General features: G+C 38.6%; 1 protein-coding gene across 1 annotated transcript in view; it reads left to right on the top strand.

Moving 5' to 3' along the window:
• Positions 1–20,107, top strand: part of SLC39A13 (solute carrier family 39 member 13) — a 136,345-nt gene that overhangs the window by 28,270 nt on the left and 87,968 nt on the right. The window contains exon 4 of the mRNA XM_053720341.1: positions 9,647–9,780. Within this exon, the coding sequence (XP_053576316.1) occupies positions 9,647–9,780 (134 nt within the window). The remainder of the gene's footprint in view (positions 1–9,646; positions 9,781–20,107) is intronic.

The following is a 20,107-nucleotide window of genomic DNA, read 5'->3' on the forward strand; positions in this document are numbered from 1 at the left end:
CTTTCAAGGGGCAGTCTTTATTTGGGCCCGGTTTGAAAGAAATTATCGCTGACATTACAGGAGGTAAGGGCCACGCCCTACCTCAAGACAAAGCCAAAGCTAAGGCTAGACAGTCTAATTTTCGTCCCTTTCGGAATTTCAAAACAGGAGCAGCATCAACCTCCACTGCACCAAAACAGGAGGGAGCTGTTGCTCGTTACAGGCAAGGCTGGAAGCCTAACCAGTCCTGGAACAAGAGCAAGCAGGCCAGGAAACCTGCTGCTGCCCCAAAGACAATGTTCTTTCATAGCTTAGTGGTTAGCATGCCTGACTTGCAAGTAGATGGTCAAGAGTTTGAATCTACCCATGGGTGCTGTTGACTTTAAGCATGATCCGAGAGCCCCCGATCCGGGACCGGATCTAGTGGGGGGCAGACTTTCTCTCTTCGCCCAGGCCTGGGCAAGAGATGTTCAGGATCCCTGGGCGCTAGAGATCATATCTCAGGGATACCTTCTAGACTTCAAATTATCTCCCCCAAGAGGGAGATTTCATCTGTCAAGATTGTCAACAAACCAGATAAAGAAAGAAGCGTTTCTACGCTGTGTACAAGATCTGTTATTAATGGGAGTGATCCATCCGGTTCCGCGGTCGGAACAAGGACAAGGGTTCTACTCAAACCTGTTTGTGGTTCCCAAAAAAGAGGGAACTTTCAGGCCAATCTTAGATTTAAAGATTCTAAACAAATTCCTAAGAGTTCCATCGTTCAAAATGGAAACTATTCGGACAATCTTACCCATGATCCAAAAGGGTCAGTACATGACCACAGTGGATTTAAAAGATGCTTACCTTCACATACCGATTCACAAAGATCATCACCGGTATCTAAGGTTTGCCTTCTTAGACAGGCACTACCAGTTTGTAGCTCTTCCATTCGGATTGGCTACGGCTCCAAGAATCTTCACAAAGGTTCTGGGTGCCCTTCTGGCGGTACTAAGACCGCGAGGGATTTCGGTAGCTCCGTACCTAGACGACATTCTAATACAAGCTTCAAGCTTTCAAACTGCCAAGTCTCATACAGAGTTAGTACTGGCATTTCTAAGGTCGCATGGATGGAAAGTGAACGAAAAGAAGAGTTCTCTTTTTCCTCTCCCAAGAGTTCCATTCTTGGGGACTCTTATAGATTCTGTAGAAATGAAGATTTACCTGACAGAAGACAGGTTAACAAAGCTTCAAAATGCATGCCGTGTCCTTCATTCCATTCAACACCCGTCAGTAGCTCAATGCATGGAGGTGATCGGCTTAATGGTAGCGGCAATGGACATAGTACCTTTTGCACGCCTACACCTCAGACCGCTGCAATTGTGCATGCTAAGTCAGTGGAATGGGGATTACTCAGATTTGTCCCCTACTCTGAATCTGAATCAAGAGACCAGAAATTCTCTTCTATGGTGGCTTTATCGGCCACACCTGTCCAGGGGGATGCCATTCAGCAGGCCAGACTGGACAATTGTAACAACAGACGCCAGCCTACTAGGTTGGGGCGCTGTCTGGAATTCTCTGAAGGCTCAGGGACTATGGAATCAGGAGGAGAGTCTCCTTCCAATAAACATCCTGGAATTGAGAGCAGTTCTCAATGCCCTTCTGGCTTGGCCCCAATTAACAACTCGGGGGTTCATCAGGTTTCAGTCGGACAACATCACGACTGTAGCTTACATCAACCATCAGGGAGGGACAAGAAGCTCCCTAGCAATGATGGAAGTATCAAAGATAATTCGCTGGGCAGAGTCTCACTCTTGCCACCTGTCAGCAATCCACATCCCGGGAGTGGAGAACTGGGAGGCGGATTTCTTGAGTCGCCAGACTTTTCATCCGGGGGAGTGGGAACTTCATCCGGAGGTCTTTGCCCAAATACTTCGACGTTGGGGCAAACCAGAGATAGATCTCATGGCGTCTCGCCAGAACGCCAAACTTCCTCACTACGGGTCCAGATCCAGGGATCCGGGAGCGGTTCTGATAGATGCTTTGACAGCACCTTGGAACTTCGGGATGGCTTATGTGTTTCCACCCTTCCCGCTGCTTCCTCGATTGATTGCCAAAATCAAACAGGAGAGAGCATCAGTGATTCTAATAGCGCCTGCATGGCCACGCAGGACTTGGTATGCAGATCTAGTGGACATGTCATCCTGTCCGCCTTGGTCTCTACCTCTAAGACAGGACCTTCTGATACAGGGTCCATTCAAACATCAAAATCTAACTTCTCTGAAGCTGACTGCTTGGAAATTGAACGCTTGATTTTATCAAAACGTGGTTTTTCTGAGTCGGTTATTGATACCCTGATACAGGCTAGGAAGCCTGTTACCAGAAGGATTTACCATAAAATATGGCGTAAATACCTATACTGGTGCGAATCCAAAGGTTACTCCTGGAGTAAGGTTAGGATCGCTAGGATATTGTCCTTTCTACAAGAAGGTTTAGAAAAGGGTTTATCAGCTAGTTCATTAAAGGGACAGATTTCAGCTCTGTCCATCTTGTTACACAGGCGTCTGTCAGAAAATCCAGACGTCCAGGCCTTTTGTCAGGCTTTAGCTAGGATCAAGCCTGTGTTTAAAGCTGTTGCTCCGCCATGGAGTTTAAACTTAGTTCTTAACGTTTTACAGGGTGTTCCGTTTGAACCCCTTCATTCCATTGATATAAAATTGTTATCTTGGAAAGTTCTGTTTTTAATGGCTATTTCCTCGGCTCGAAGAGTCTCTGAGTTATCAGCCTTACATTGTGATTCTCCTTATCTGATTTTTCACTCAGACAAGGTAGTTCTGCGTACTAAACCTGGGTTCTTACCTAAGGTAGTCACTAACAGGAATATCAATCAAGAGATTGTTGTTCCATCCTTGTGTCCAAATCCTTCTTCAAAGAAGGAACGTCTTCTACACAATCTGGATGTAGTTCGTGCCCTCAAGTTCTACTTGCAGGCAACTAAAGATTTTCGCCAAACTTCTTCCCTGTTTGTCGTTTATTCTGGACAGAGGAGAGGTCAAAAAGCTTCTGCTACCTCTCTCTCCTTTTGGCTTCGTAGCATAATACGTTTAGCCTATGAGACTGCTGGACAGCAGCCTCCTGAAAGAATTACAGCTCACTCCACTAGAGCTGTGGCTTCCACTTGGGCCTTTAAGAATGAGGCCTCTGTTGAACAGATTTGCAAGGCTGCAACTTGGTCTTCGCTTCATACTTTTTCCAAATTTTACAAATTTGACACTTTTGCTTCTTCGGAGGCTATTTTTGGGAGAAAGGTTCTTCAGGCAGTGGTTCCTTCTGTATAATGAGCCTGCCTATCCCTCCCGTCATCCGTGTACTTTTGCTTTGGTATTGGTATCCCAGAAGTAATGATGACCCGTGGACTGATCACACATAACAGAAGAAAACATAATTTATGCTTACCTGATAAATTCCTTTCTTCTGTTGTGTGATCAGTCCACGGCCCGCCCTGTTTTAAGGCAGGTAAATATCTTTTAAATTATACTCCAGTCACCACTTCACCCTTGGTTACTCCTTTCTCGTTGATTCTTGGTCGAATGACTGGGACTGACGTAGAGGGGAGGAGCTATATGCAGCTCTGCTGGGTGAATCCTCTTGCATTTCCTGTTGGGGAGGAGTTATATCCCAGAAGTAATGATGACCCGTGGACTGATCACACAACAGAAGAAAGGAATTTATCAGGTAAGCATAAATTATGTTTTTTATATTTACTGAATAATGAAAGAATCTATAAGCATAATTTACAGCATTAAAGTAAAAAGTATGTTTTAAACATATTTTAATGGGCATGGATTTCTAGATCTCATAATCAGAGAAAGCATTTTGTTATCTGGCAAGTGTTTCTGTTACATCCTTTAGACTAAAATCAGATGTTTACTAAGTTGACCAGTTTTCCAAGACACCATTTAAAGGGACATGAAACCCATATGTTTTCTTTCATGATTTAGAAATAACATGCAATTTAAATAACTTTCCGATTTACATCTAATATCTAATTGTCTTCATTCTTTTGATATCCTTTGTTGAAAATCATATATAAATATGCTCAGTAGCTGCTGATTGGTGGCTGCACATAGATACCTCATGTGATTGGCTCACCCATGTGCATTGCTATTTCTTCAACAAAGGATATCTAAAGAATGAAGGCGTATCCAAGCCACTGCCTCACCAGCCTCTGACGTCACTGCACGTCACTGATATATATCCTACATATTTTCTCTTTAAAATATTTCGTGCATACAGATATTTAAACACAGATCTCTAAATGTTCAACAAACGACTGCGATTGAAACAGCTTAAATAATTTTTTCCCTATATCCCTTCTTTCCTTATTATACGTATTTACAAAATTGTATAATGTTCAAGAAATAGCCAAGATTAAGAATTTTATGAATTTTCATGCAATTTTTTTATACAAAAATGTCTGCAAACAGAAATAGATGTCTACAACCAATATACACATGTTTAATACAATTAAAAATGACTTTCTAATTACTTATACATATATATCCTACAATTTTTTTTTTGAAATTTTTCGTGCATACAAATACTTAAAACACAGATCTCTAAATGTTCAACAAATGACTGTGATTGAAACAGCTTAAATAATTTTTTCCCTATATCCTTTCTTTCCTTATTATACGTATTTACAAAATTTGTATAATGTTCAAGAAATAGCCAAGATTACGAATTTTATGAACTTTTATGCAATTTTTTATACAAAAATGTCCGCAAACAGAAATCAATAAGAAATATAGAAACCATGCAAGTTTCTGCTCCTCTTTAAAGCTAATTGAATAATTGCCTAAACTGTCTAATTGAAAAGACAGGTTGAATGAATAAAAAGACCGCCAAGTTTTCAAACAGTAGTACAGCTTGAAAAAGGCCAGTGTAACGGCCGAAACGCGTAGCGAACTACTGTGACAATTTTAAACTTTCCTGTGTCAAGAACAAACTTTACTGTGGCTAAAGGAACTATCCGTTATAAGCCTAAGTTCATTTCACCCGCTTCCACTGCAAGCATCTAAAGACTAAATATAAGGCAGATAAAACACATTGGTGTTTCCTCCGGAATTGCTTTCTAAACATCAGACCGCAAAAGAAGTATACCCAACTAAAGGTGGATTCACATTTACTCTAATCCATCGGAGAATCCACGACTTGCAAGAAAGACCAGCTGAGCGGAACTACTTCAACCAGTCTCCAGAATCGGCTAAGAGCACAGTAAGTAAAACCGCTCCTTACCGTCTTATCTCTTTAGACCGTAGAGCTCTGGCATCACCTTAGCAACACACGGATCTCACTCCTACACAAGTTAACAACTATAGGAGGATATATCAAGGACCTTGCAACATTAGTTTAATATAAGGATTACAGTTTACCCAAGAATTTGTACAAATTGACACAAACTGTCTAAGACTATCGCAAATAGGATACAAACTTTACATTTAAATCCACCGGTGGGATTTTAACCAAACTCTGGCATTACTTTTTTTTAAATATATATTTTTTTATAATATATATTTTTATATTTCTATATCTTTTTTTAACCTGTCGGCCGACTACTAGAAAGAAAATATATATTTAGATCTATATTTCTGCTATCTACGTTTTTCAGATACTTGCATTTGCATTCTTATTTTTAAACAATCTAAGAGCTCTTTATGGCATATCATTTATATACATGGTAACACAGCTTTTTAAAGTGTGCTAAATATTTCCTGTTCTCTTTATTTCAATACCAAAATTATTGTATTTTTGACTATTTTAGGCTATTGCAAGTGTTTCAATGTACTAGGTACAATACTTAGATTAGTCCTATACTAAAAGTTTATTCATTATCTGACTACAGGACCACTCTTTTCTCTGCAATATCACACCAGGACAGATATCAAACGGCAAATCTAATACTTGTCAAGACCATATATAGGCTCTTCCATATACCCATTGGTTGTGGTACACATATATTTGTTTTTTAATTATATGTATACTTACATTTTATTTTCTTTGGGCTAATAAAATATTTTCCAAAAATTAAGTTCAGTGTAATATTTGAAATGGGTTGATTATCTTTTTTCCACACAACCTTTTGTTAATTTAAAATATAGGGGTATAAGCATTCAGTTGCGCCTCACACTCCTAAACTTTCATCCCCTCTGTACACCAAAACAAGATATTTTTGGGGAAAATATCCTAGGAGCCAAGGCTTACGCTAAAAGGCAGCGCAAAAAAGTTTTATATTTCACCTACCCAGACTGTCTAGTAGAGGTTCATGATCCCTGAGTGTATCCTTCTGGTTTTACTGATTTACTACAAGTCCCTGGTTGTCTAGTAGAGGTGCATGATCCCTGTGTGTATCGGTCTGGTTTTACTGATTTACTACAAGTCACTGGTCCTTGGTTGTCTAGTAGAGGTGCATGATCCCTGAGTGTATCCATAACCTCTGGTTTTACTGATTTACTACAAATCACTGGTTATCTAGTAGAGGTGCATGATCCCTGTGTGTATCATAACCTCTGGTTTTACTGATTTACTACAAATCACTGGTTATCTAGTAGAGCTGCATGATCCCTGTGTGTATCCCTCTGGTTTTACTGATTTACTACAAGTCCCTGGTTGTCCAGTAGAGGTACATGATCCCTGAGTGTATCCCTCTGGTTTTACTGATTTACTACAAATCACTGGTTATCTAGTAGAGGTGCATGATCCCTGTGTGTATCCCTCTGGTTTTACTGATTTACTACAAATCACTGGTTATCTAGTAGAGCTGCATGATCCCTGTGTGTATCCCTCTGGTTTTACTGATTTACTACAAGTCCCTGGTTGTCCAGTAGAGGTACATGATCCCTGAGTGTATCCCTCTGGTTTTACTGATTTACTACAAGTCACTGGTTGTCTAGTAGAGGTGCATGATCCCTGTGTGTATCATAACCTCTGGTTTTACTGATTTACTACAAATCACTGGTTATCTAGTAGAGCTGCATGATCCCTGTGTGTATCCCTCTGGTTTTACTGATTTACTACAAGTCCCTGGTTGTCCAGTAGAGGTACATGATCCCTGAGTGTATCCCTGACCTCTGGTTTTACTGATTTACTACAAGTCACTGGTTGTCTAGTGGAGGTGCATGATCCCTGTGTGTATCCCTCTGGTTTTACTGATTTACTACAAGTCACTGGTTGTCTAGTAGAGGTGCATGATCCCTGTGTGTATCATAACCTCTGGTTTTACTGATTTACTACAAATCACTGGTTGTCTAGTAGAGCTGCATGATCCCTGTGTGTATCCCTCTGGTTTTACTGATTTACTACAAGTCCCTGGTTGTCTAGTAGAGGTGCATGATCCCTGTGTGTATCCCTGACCTCTGGTTTTACTGATTTACTACAAGTCACTGGTTGTCTAGTAGAGGTGCATGATCCCTGTGTGTATCCCTCTGGTTTTACTGATTTACTACAAATCACTGGTTGTCTAGTAGAGCTGCATGATCCCTGTGTGTATCCCTCTGGTTTTACTGATTTACTACAAGTCACTGGTTGTCTAGTAGAGGTGCATGATCCCTGTGTGTATCCCTGACCTGGTTTTACTGATTTACTACAAATCACTTGTTGTCTAGTAGAGGTGCATGATCCCTGAGTGTATCCCTGACCTCTGGTTTTACTGATTTACTACAAGTCCCTGGTTGTCTAGTAGAGGTGCATGATCCCTGAGTGTATCCCTGACCTCTGGTTTTACTGATTTACTACAAATCACTGGTTGTCTAGTAGAGGTGCATGATCCCTGTGTGTATCCCTGACCTGGTTTTACTGATTTACTACAAATCACTTGTTGTCTAGTAGAGGTGCATGATCCCTGAGTGTATCCCTGACCTCTGGTTTTACTGATTTACTACAAGTCCCTGGTTGTCCAGTAGAGGTACATGATCCCTGAATGTATCCCTCTGGTTTTACTGATTTACTACAAGTCACTGGTTGTCTAGTAGAGGTGCATGATCCCTGTGTGTATCATAACCTCTGGTTTTACTGATTTACTACAAATCACTGGTTATCTAGTAGAGCTGCATGATCCCTGTGTGTATCCCTCTGGTTTTACTGATTTACTACAAGTCCCTGGTTGTCCAGTAGAGGTACATGATCCCTGAGTGTATCACTCTGGTTTTACTGATTTACTACAAATCACTGGTTATCTAGTAGAGGTGCATGATCCCTGTGTGTATCATAACCTCTGGTTTTACTGATTTACTACAAATCACTGGTTATCTAGTAGAGCTGCATGATCCCTGAGTGTATCCCTCTGGTTTTACTGATTTACTACAAGTCACTGGTTGTCTAGTAGAGGTGCATGATCCCTGTGTGTATCCCTGACCTCTGGTTTTACTGATTTACTACAAGTCACTGGTTGTCTAGTGGAGGTGCATGATCCCTGTGTGTATCCCTCTGGTTTTACTGATTTACTACAAGTCACTGGTTGTCTAGTAGAGGTGCATGATCCCTGTGTGTATCATAACCTCTGGTTTTACTGATTTACTACAAATCACTGGTTGTCTAGTAGAGCTGCATGATCCCTGTGTGTATCCCTCTGGTTTTACTGATTTACTACAAGTCCCTGGTTGTCTAGTAGAGGTGCATGATCCCTGTGTGTATCCCTGACCTCTGGTTTTACTGATTTACTACAAGTCACTGGTTGTCTAGTAGAGGTGCATGATCCCTGTGTGTATCCCTCTGGTTTTACTGATTTACTACAAATCACTGGTTGTCTAGTAGAGCTGCATGATCCCTGTGTGTATCCCTCTGGTTTTACTGATTTACTACAAGTCACTGGTTGTCTAGTAGAGGTGCATGATCCCTGTGTGTATCCCTGACCTGGTTTTACTGATTTACTACAAATCACTTGTTGTCTAGTAGAGGTGCATGATCCCTGAGTGTATCCCTGACCTCTGGTTTTACTGATTTACTACAAGTCCCTGGTTGTCTAGTAGAGGTGCATGATCCCTGAGTGTATCCCTGACCTCTGGTTTTACTGATTTACTACAAATCACTGGTTGTCTAGTAGAGGTGCATGATCCCTGAGTGTATCCCTGACCTCTGGTTTTACTGATTTACTACAAATCACTGGTTGTCTAGTAGAGGTGCATGATCCCTGAGTGTATCCCTGACCTCTAGTTAGGAGACAAATATTGTGATAAAAATTGTTGATAGTTTAGTGGCTGCAGATTTCTTATTGCCATGGGCAGCACAAAGCTAAATACACCACTGAAGGGGATGCTTCTATACAGGAAGTGTCTTCTTCACATATTTAAACAACAGGAAGTGTTTGTGATATATGCCCAGACAGCATGCAGTGTGAAACTCACTCCTATCATAGGCAGGAAGCAGTGTGTATATGTGTGCACCTGCAAGATACATCTTGACATCAAGAATTGTGTGTATTTATCACATCACATACAAACAGTGCTCATTCTGTAGACAGGAGGTAGTATGTAATATGCCTGTAAAAGTAGCAGTGTTTATATGCGCTAATGACAAGAGCCTAGTTTTATACCTCTGTTGCAGAAGCCGCTAAACTTACAGCTCTTTAATTTATGCTTTCAATCAAACACTGCACTACCCATCAGCTTCTGATGATTGTTTTTTCCTACAGGTAGTGCTCAGTCTTTGCAACAACAGAAGCTCCTTGGGTTGTGGGTTATCATCGGGTTTCTTACTTTCCTGATGCTTGAGAAAACATTTACAGAGAACACAAAAGATCAGGAATCCAACATTAATTCAAAACAGGTGTGTACTTTTTCACTGATAATTTTGTGATATTTATAAATCCGTTCCAGTGTTACATGCCGCCTTTTGCTGTTCTTTAAATGTGGCTTGTAGGACTTAGAGGAACACTAAAGTCAAAATGAAATGTTCATGTTGCAGATAGAGCATGCAGTTTTAAACAATTTTCCAATCAGGGTGGATTTAATTTAAATCAAATTGATTTAAATCACTAGTCAGTAAAGCCAATTTAGATGATCATTACAGATTTGGTTATATATCATTAGCTATGCGTAATTAATTAATGAAGTTATTGGGAGGTGAATTACCTCCAGTTAAATTGGTTAATCATTCATATTTTATCAATTTTTCAACTGTATTTTATTGGAAGGAAAAAAATGATTACCTTAATAACAATTTAAATAAAATAGTTTCCTTCTCACACTAAGGTCCTTTTGCAGATTTTTTTTCCCACTCCAAATAATTTTCTATTTAGTAAGCTTATTGACACTTAGTATGGGTTGATTCTGTGTACATAGATTTGCAAGGGAGCAATGGCATTAAACAAACAGTAAAGTCACAATTAAACTTTTATGATTCAAGAAGAACATGCAATTTTGAACAATTTTCCAATTTACTGCTCTTATTTAATTTGCTTTGTTCTCTTAGTATCCATTGTTTAAAAGCATACATAGGTAGGCTCAGAAGCAATGCACTACTGTGAGCTAGCTGCTTGTCACTGTCTCACCTAATGTATTCAACTTGGCCCCAATAGAGTATTGCTCTCCTTCAACAAAGGATACCAAGAGAATGAAGCAAATTTGATAATAGAAGTAAAAATGAAATTTGAATGCTCTATCTGAAACTCAAAAGTTTTCTTAGAACATTTTGCTGTGAATAAGGGTCATGATGTTTCTGCTGGCACAAATTCACAGTTTTGAAAACTACTAAAACAATAATCTGTGATATCTTTACGATAGAAAAATTGCCCAAAATAATCTGACAGAAACCTTTGGGAGAGCATGACGTTGTGACTGGATTAATGGAATTAGGTTACCAAAAAAAATTAAACATTACAGCCGTGAATATACAGCATCTTCCTATATAATAAAAAACTAATCTATTTTTCAAGATGAATAACCTTGAGATTATAATGTATTTTAAATATATATTATCTTTAGATAGATTTTCCTCAAAAAGCATTTTATGAAAAAAAAAAAGTTTATTTTAAATAAAAAAATCTGATTTAAATAATAAATACATTTTAACCACCCTGTTTCCAATTCACTTTCATTTATCTAAAGGTGCAAAATCTTTTTATATGCACACTTTCTGAGGATGTGCAAGACTTCACAGTATATACATATATGCATTTTGTGATTGCCTGATGGTTGTCACATGATGCAAGGGGAATGAAAATGGAACTAAGTTTGAAATTTGTCAGAAAAAAAATCTACTACTCATTTAAAATTCACACAAAGTACTTTTGCACTGTCTCTTTATTATTCATTTGTTGATTATGCAATTCTACTGTATGGTACTTTAAAACCCTGCAAGATAATATGGTTTTTGCAGGTAGTATTCTCATTTAGCGGTTATCTCCACCGAGAACAAACATGACGCGCTGCTTAAAATAAGCCGAAACACCTTTTCAAAAGTTTTAGACTGTTGGAATTGAAAACTCCAAAAATGTGGAAAACTGCTGGAAGATGATGAATTGTCATATAGCTGTTGATGTGTCTTAATGCAAAATATTGGTGACATAAATGCGATGCAAAATCAACTCTGTCAGTGGGTTTTAGAACGGTCTAAAACACACAATGTAGTGTTGAATATTTAGCACGGTTCTAATGGATTTGATTTAATCTAATACAAAAAGTACAGTTAAAGGGACATGAAAGTCAAAATTAAGTTAATGATTTAAAAAAGCATGCAAATTTAGATGCTTTTAAATTTACTTCTGTCATGATACTAAACACAAATTTGTTTCTTTTAAAGGGACAGTAAACCTTTAACTTTAGTTCCCAATAAATTAAAATATACAAGTTATTATATTGATTAATTTTACTATGCAGGGCAAAAGCGCAGTGGAAGCGTTTAAATAAGTATTTTATACTTACCCAAAAACGCATCTTCTGTCCGCCTACGAGTTTGATTATTTTTTTCAATACTTACTGTCATAGCCCCTGCAGCCAACAGCAGAGCGAAAGTCCGTCTTCTGCAATTTTGACAGCGCGCGTTCCCTCTCCACGTGCGCATGCGCATTACACTCAGTCTGCAGCCCTATACACTGAATCTCAATGCTTCATCGTGCATTGAGATACTGTGTATCTGAATGAGCGGTGAGTCACTCCTATTGACGAATGAGCAACTAAATAAATAGAAAGTAATGTTTTATTAAAGACTTATTTTTTAAAATTTTAATTTTTTATTTCATATTACATAATGCTAATGATAGTTTAATGATAATGCTAATCATGGTTGAACTGCGCATGCGTAATAGAAGTGTAAATGCACGCTCCGGATCCAAAAATGGGCGTATTGAAGGTAATGATTGACGTAACGGCAGCGCTGTCAATGAAAAACAAACATATCTGTGGCTGCATGGGCGGATAGTGGATATTGAAAGAGGTAATTATTTGAACTGGTTTTAAAACGCTTCCGTAGCACTTATACTCTGCAAACTGAGTTCAATCGTTACAATATTAATGTTAATTATTATATATATTAATAGAGGGGTTAAGATTTACAGTCCCTTTAATGATTCAGATAGAGCATGCAATTTTAATCAACTTTCTAATTTACTCCTATTTTTATTTGTTCTCTTGCCATCTTTATTGGAAAAGCAAAAATGTAAGCTTAGGAGCCGGCCCATTTTTGGTTCAGACCTGGGTTGCACTTGCTGATTGGTAGCTAAATGTAGTCACCAATCAGCAAGCGCTATCCAGGGTTCTGAACCAAGTATGGGTGCTAAGCAATTACTTTCTAGTATGTAGATGGCAATTTGCAGCATATTGAAGGAAGCCTAGGTTACCAACTTTTGCTTTTTGGCTTCTCTAGGGAGTGTGGGACAAGCAGTTTTTACACGCAAGCAAGCAAAATAATGTATATTAAATACATGATGACAATCTCAAAGTATTTCATGTTGCTTTTATTTGTTATCGTTGCATGAAAAATCCAGAATCAAAAGTTTGAAAAACTTAAAGGGACTGTTTCAGAATATAAAATATATATGGGAAATTGTTTCCATAGGTTTTTTGTATATGAAATAGCTGTTTATGCTCTTTGAAACCATAACCCAATAAAATGGGCTGGGCTTACAGGGAGAACAGATCATATTATCTTATCACTCTGTATAAAACATTATCACTTTGTATAGTTTATCCTAACTCTCTGGGAGTGCGTCTGGCTTGTGTGTGCGCGCGCCTGCTAGCTGCGTCTGGTTTGTGTGTGTGCGAGCGCCTGCTAGCTGCGTCTGGTTTGTGTGTGCGCCCGCACCTGCTAGCTGCGCCTGGCTTGTGTGCCTGCGCGCCTGCTAGCTGCGCCTGGCTTGTGTCCGCGCCTGCTAGCTGCGCCCGGCTTGTGTGTGTGCGCGTGCACGCCTGCTAGCTGCGCCCGGCTTGTGTGTGTGCGCGTGCACGCCTGCTAGCTGCGCCCGGCTTGTGTGTGTGCGCGTGCACGCCTGCTAGCTGCACCCGGTTTGTGTGTGTGCGCGAGCGCCTGCTAGCTGCTCCCGGCTTGTGTGTGTGTGCGCGAGCGCCTGCTAGCTGCTCCAGGCTTGTGTGTGTGTGCGCGAGCGCCTGCTAGCTGCTCCCGGCTTGTGTGTGTGTGTGCGCGAGCGCCTGCTAGCTGCTCCCGGCTTGTGTGTGTGCGCGAGCGCCTGCTAGCTGTGCCCGGCTTGTGTGTGTGCGCGAGCGCCTGCTAGCTGCTCCCGGCTTGTGTGTGTGCGCGAGCGCCTGCTAGCTGTGCCCGGCTTGTGTGCGCGCGCACGCCTGCTAGCTGCTCCTAGAGCGTAGAATTTAAAAAAAATAAAAAACTTTCTAATTTACTCCTGTTATCAAATTTGCTTCATTCCTATGTTGTTCTTTGTTGAAGAGATACCTAGGTAGATGACTGGAGCACTAAATGGTAGGAAATAGTGCTGCCTTCTAGTGCTTTTGCAAATGGATGACATTCGTGGAAACCTGCTGCTTTTATAGTGCTCTAGGCATGTGCACGCTCCAGAGCTTACATCCCTGCTTCTCAACAAAAAATAACAAGCACAAAAAAAACTTGATAATAGAATTAAATTAGAATGATGTTTAAAATTACATGCTCTATCTAAATAATAAAGAAACATTTTTGTTCCATGTCCCTTTAAGAGAAAAGATAAGAACTGTAAAACAAAGCAAGTTTTGCTAACATAATCACTGTGACTAGCCTTAAAGGGACCAGAAACCCAAATTTAGTTCATAATTCAGATCGAGAAAACAATTTAAAACAATATTCCAATTTACTTCTATTATCTAATTTGCTTCATTCTTTAGATATCCTTTGTTAAAGAAATAGCAATTCACATGGGTGAGCCAATTACATGAGGCATCTATGTACCAATCAGCAGCTACTGAGCCTATCTAGAAATTCTTTTCAACAAAGGATATCAAGACAATTAAGCAAATTAGATAAAAGAAGTAAATTGGAAAGTTGTTTAAAATTGCATGCTCTTTATAAATCATGAAAGAAAAAAAAAAAAAAATGGGTTTCATGTCCCTTTAAATTCTCCAGAAGCAAATTTAGATTTGCTCCTCTAAATAAGGCAAGTAGTGTGTGGCTATTGAAAAACAGTTGCATCAAACAAGATGTTAATGCATTCAAAATATTTCCCACTCACCCAATATAATAATTTATTGTACAGCTGCAAAAAAAAATTGTAATTACAAGGTGTTTACTGTACATTTTTTAAAGGGACCGTAAACTCCTTACAAGACTTTCTTTTGTGTTCTATAGAAAAACATATCAACCAAGCCTTAAAATATTTCAGTAAACATTATGTATTTTTTTTTAAAAAAACATTAAATCTAGGGATAAACCAATATTGTTTTTTCAGGGCCGCTCTGTCTGACAGCAGGAGCAAGCTGCACTTAGTGTTATGGCGCGGTCGGGCTGTGACTATACAGCTGGCCCGATGCGCTGTGTAATAAAAACAGACCCGCTCAGAAGAGCACAGAGAGCGGGCCTGAAAAACCAGCCGTTGTTTTAAAAAATTAAAAGGGAATATTATGTTTTATAAAGTTTGCGCTAATATAATGTTATATAATTCTGCACTATGTGCAGAATTATATAACATTATTTTTAAGGTTTACTGACATAAAATTAAATTTAAGTCACTACTGCAAAGCTAGACACTACACAATTTCTTTAATACTCCCAGAAGAAAAACATTATAGTGCAGAAAGCATAACATTTTAAGCATGTTCTCCTGTTAAACGGCTTCTGTTTTTTTTTATATATTGCTGCCACTTCTCTAAAAACACACTCACTTGTTGCTTTACAGATAAAGTTTAAAAAAAAAAAAAATATATATATATATAATTTACTGCCACTTGACAGGGAAAGAAAGGACATGCTGGAATATCAGTGCTATATTGATTTATTTATTTGCTTTAATTTTTAATATGTTCATATATTTACTGGAGTGCAAATACTTTCCTTGGTACTGAGGAGTAGACTATAAGTTTCTTTATTATGTCACTTATGGCCAGTTTTATACATGCGTAACAGCGCCACCTAATGGTCAGAGCATTGTTATCCACTGCTAGAGAATATTGATACTAGACTCCTATACTGCATAGCTTTCTACTCAAGGTTGTTTGTTGTGGACATTTAATTGAACTATCACTTTTTTAAATGTTTTTTTTTCTATGCCCATGAAAGGGGAAAATAAAATATTTTTAAATGAAAAAATCGTAAAATATAGCAGCTTTAGTGAAATGTTTTGCAAATGTGTAATGTGCAATTAGCAAGCAGATTTATTGTATGGTATTGCTGACCACTATGAGCCAATCAAAAGTAATTTTTGTGTACTTCAGGGAAACTATGTAGCTTTAAGTGCCACTTAAAGGGACAGTCTACACCAGAATTGTTATTGTTTTAAAAGATAGATAATCCCTTTATTACCCATTTCCCAGTTTTGCTCAACAAACACATTTATAATATACGTTTAACCTCTGTGATTATCTTGTATCTAAGCCTCTGCGAACTGCCCCTTTTTTCAGTTCTTTTGACAGACTTGCAGTCTAGCCAATCAGTGCCTGCTCCTAGATAACTTCTCGTGCACGAGCACAGTGTTATCTATATGAAATACGTGAACTAACACCCTCTAGTGGTGAAAAACTGTTAAAATGCAATCTGAAAGAGGTTTGCTTCAAGGTCTAAGAAATTAGCATATGAACCTCCTAGGTTAAGCTTTCAACTAAGAATACCAAGAGAACAAAGCAAAATTGGTGATAAAAGTAAATTGGAAAATTGTTTAAAATTACATGCCCTATCTGAATCATGAAAGTTTATTTTGGACTAGACTGTCCCTTTTAAAGATCACATTTTCCATTTTCAAACCATATGTTTGTTTATGCAAGTCCATCTACAGGCTGCCATTGGGGGTATGGTAGTTGGTAACCAAGCTCCCAGGAACACCTGGGCTTGTTATCAGTGCTATTTATTATTAGATGCTATGTACAGCTTATACAGTATGTGCTGCTATAAATGATTTGAGTGATGATTTGCGTCACTTAAAACTACATAGTTTCCCTCAAGTACACAGAGCTAAATTTGTTTTGATTTGCTCCATATTTGTAAGTTTCTGGCCGATACCGATTATTTCAGAAATTCCAAATATCGGCCCTAATAATGGGCCACTCCGATATATCTGTCTACCCCTAGATTTATCAATAGCAAATCTCCACCCACCATTTGCCTTTTTTGGAGCAGCCAATCTGAGCTTTAGGGCACAGACAACATGGCTGGTCATAGTTAGAATAAGGTTCATTGTTTAACGGTTATCAGTTAAAGCTAATTAGGGACAGATATGCAGCAGAGTTATAGCCTTGAGGGGTGCATTTTAAAGTTATGAGAATAATGAATTACCGTATATCATTTTCAGAGCTAAACTGCATGAAACGGGGACCAAATAAATAATAAAAATATATTGCAATATGCAAAACTAAACATTTTAAATCTCAAGGTATTTACTGTCCCTTTAAGCCCCAAAATAAATAGTTGTGTATATACCCTAGTATCATACCTCTCTAATCAACCCCACACAGTATAGTTTCCTCTGTTTCTGTGCTTCCAAAGATCAGTTCATGTATTTCTTTATCAAGAATAACTGTTTCTGTACAACATGAAGTTTCAGTTCTGCTAGTTTTTTTCTGTGTGTTGGTGGTGTTTTTTGTATAAACCACATATTCTCAGTATGCTTAGCATAACTATGTGTGCAGTAGCTGTCTGTGTCTTGTAAGCAAACATTTTACAGTAGTGTTTGCATAGGTAATAACAAATGCACAACTTGAACAAACACTGACTTGTCCCAAGGTTGCCAGCTTTCCTCCACGAAAATACCCTCCCAACAGTTTTATCCTAAGAATGTCAGTAACACAAAAATGTTACTCTTTGCCTGCCAGTAACACACATACAACAGTAATTTGATACCCTTGGCTTCCAGTGGCACGCACACACACACATCTCACAATGTTTTTAAGCTATCATGGCAGACAGGTAAAAAAAAAGACAAAAAGAAAAAGACATTTTACCCCACTGACTCCACATAATGCAGAAACTGTGCTTTTTAGTTTTGTACTAGGACTCTGCATTCAAGTTTTTCATTTACGTTTTAAAGGACATTTAATTTTGTAGAGCTTCTAAGAAGGTGCTCTTAAGCCAAATGGATGTAAGTACTATGTCACACAGTATTTTGCCCAGCGTACTGTGTTGACGTAGTACTTGCATCCAACACTTTGGCAGAAATTGCAGCTGGTGGCAGTAGGCATCTGCCTTCTTATAGTAAGGTAGCGTTGATCATATTCCCTTACCTTATGAAGGCAAAATGCAGATACAAATAGTGACATACACTGTGTCACTGTCTGTACCTGGGGTGCTGGGGCCGTGGGAGTTTGGGGGGAAGGAGGGAGGCGAGTGGGATGTCCATCACAGGAGGGGGGAAGAGTTCCCTACGCTACATAAATATTTATGGTAGGGGAGATGGAGGGATAAGTCCCTTCACTACAGAAAAAGGGAAAATTAGAGGGGGTAGTCAGTCCCTACACTGAGATCGCTTGAAGGGAAGGTGGGGAGGATGAGGGGGTCCCTAAACTATAGGGTGGAAAAAAAAAACCCTACGACTGCACACGGGTAAAACTGCCAGTAACAAATATGGTGTGCAGTGTGTGTGTGTGGGGGGGGGAATAGAGCTATTTCTGAGGTATCAGGGATGTGGGAGGGTGAGTAGGGATTCCTACGCTACAGAAAATATACCTAAGATGGTGGAAGATGATGGTGACCAGTGGGAAGAGAGCGGTTTGTGAGGGACCAGGAAGGTGGTAGGTGTCAGATGTAAGGGTAAACCCTGCACTACAATACATTTTACCCTTGACAGCTAACTGATTAACCCCTTCACTGTCAGGAATTTCAGAAGTGTGGTGCGCAGCTGCAATTAGCGGCCAAAAATCAATGGCAAAGCTATGTACATATTCAATGTCTGAGCATAGGGGGTCCTAGAGTACTTTTACAACCATTAAAATAATATATGTGTGTGTGTGTATATGTGTATATATATATATATATATATATATATATATATATATATATATATATATATATATATATATATATATATATATATATATAAACAAAAAAGGAATGAATCCAGGCGTCTCCAAGTCCGTTAAAACATTGATGTTTATTCAAAAAATTAAAAAGGTAGGTACTGAAGGCAGAGCTCCATAGGGTAAAAAGAGTAAACACTAGGTCTTACATGTTTCAGCCTCCACGGCCGTAATCATAGACATACTCCCTTGGTATATGGGAGGTGTTTTTATAGGGCTTACATCCGCCCATTAGAATCAGCACTCCTTAACCCATTGATTACCAGCAGTTATTAGTTATACAATGAATACAAAAAATACATATTACTGCTATTAAAGTTGTTAAATTAATTTGGCTAAACACATCATTTCATTTCATTTATTACATTGTTACATTTCTTCAGATAAGGACCATAGAGAAAGAAAAAAGACTTTTCTAATTAAGTGCATGGTTAGAATAAACAGAAGTGAATTTGGCAACAATTAATTCTATACAGAGTACATATACCAATGTGTTTTGTCTAATATAACAAAGGTATATCTTTACAAATATATCATTGCATCAAAGATTCTGTATATACTATCATTGCACATTCTGTTAGTCAATACTTTAATAGTATGTCAAATTTATATAAATTAATTTAAACCAATAGCAAACCATCCCAGCCAATCCCTAGTCAATTAGTTTGTGTTTATATTTCCTTATGCTGCATTAAGTTCTAAATATAGAAGGAATGAAGAGAACACAAAGAGGAAAACAGCTCACTATCAGACTAATCTTATTATACACTAGACTCAATTTATTGTGTGTGGTTTTTATTATTATTTCTACTTTTATTATTTTGCTTCATCGTTTCACCTCATTCCAACTACATCCTAAAAAGATTTACAAGGCAACAGATCTGATCTACAAGCTTACTCCCAGTAGTTAATCACATCAAATTGTGAGTTAAATCCCCCTGGGACCAAAGTTTTCAGCTTGTGGATCCAATAGATCTCCTGTCTCTCCAAAATCTTTAATTTACTACCACCTCTACGAGGCACAGTAATACTCTCAATGGCATTCCATTTAAAGTGCTGTACTTGTTTATCATGCACTTGGATAAAGTGTCTCGATAGTGCTGAGCACTGCACTTCATTAGATATATAACCCAGATGCTCTTTTATCCAGGAACGTATATCCCTTGTAGTTAAGCCAATATATTGCTTTTTGTGCTGAGTGCATTCCACTAAATAAATCACATAGGTGGAAGTACACTTAACACAGCCTCTTGTAGAGAAAGTTTCATTTGTAACAAAAGATGTGAAATTGTTACCCTGATTTATGTAAGTACAGGACTTACAACGTGGAACACCACATTTGTAAGTCCCTCCAACTTCTAACCAGGAGCTGCGTGCTTCTGTGATGGGCCACATGCTTGGTGAAAGCATGTTGCCAATCGTTAGATATTTAGAGTATACAAAGTCACATCCCTGTTGAACTATGTTTTTCAAGTCATCATCACCATATAGAA

Source organism: Bombina bombina, chromosome 7 (assembly GCF_027579735.1).
Source record: "Bombina bombina isolate aBomBom1 chromosome 7, aBomBom1.pri, whole genome shotgun sequence".
Lineage (NCBI taxonomy): Eukaryota > Metazoa > Chordata > Amphibia > Anura > Bombinatoridae > Bombina > Bombina bombina.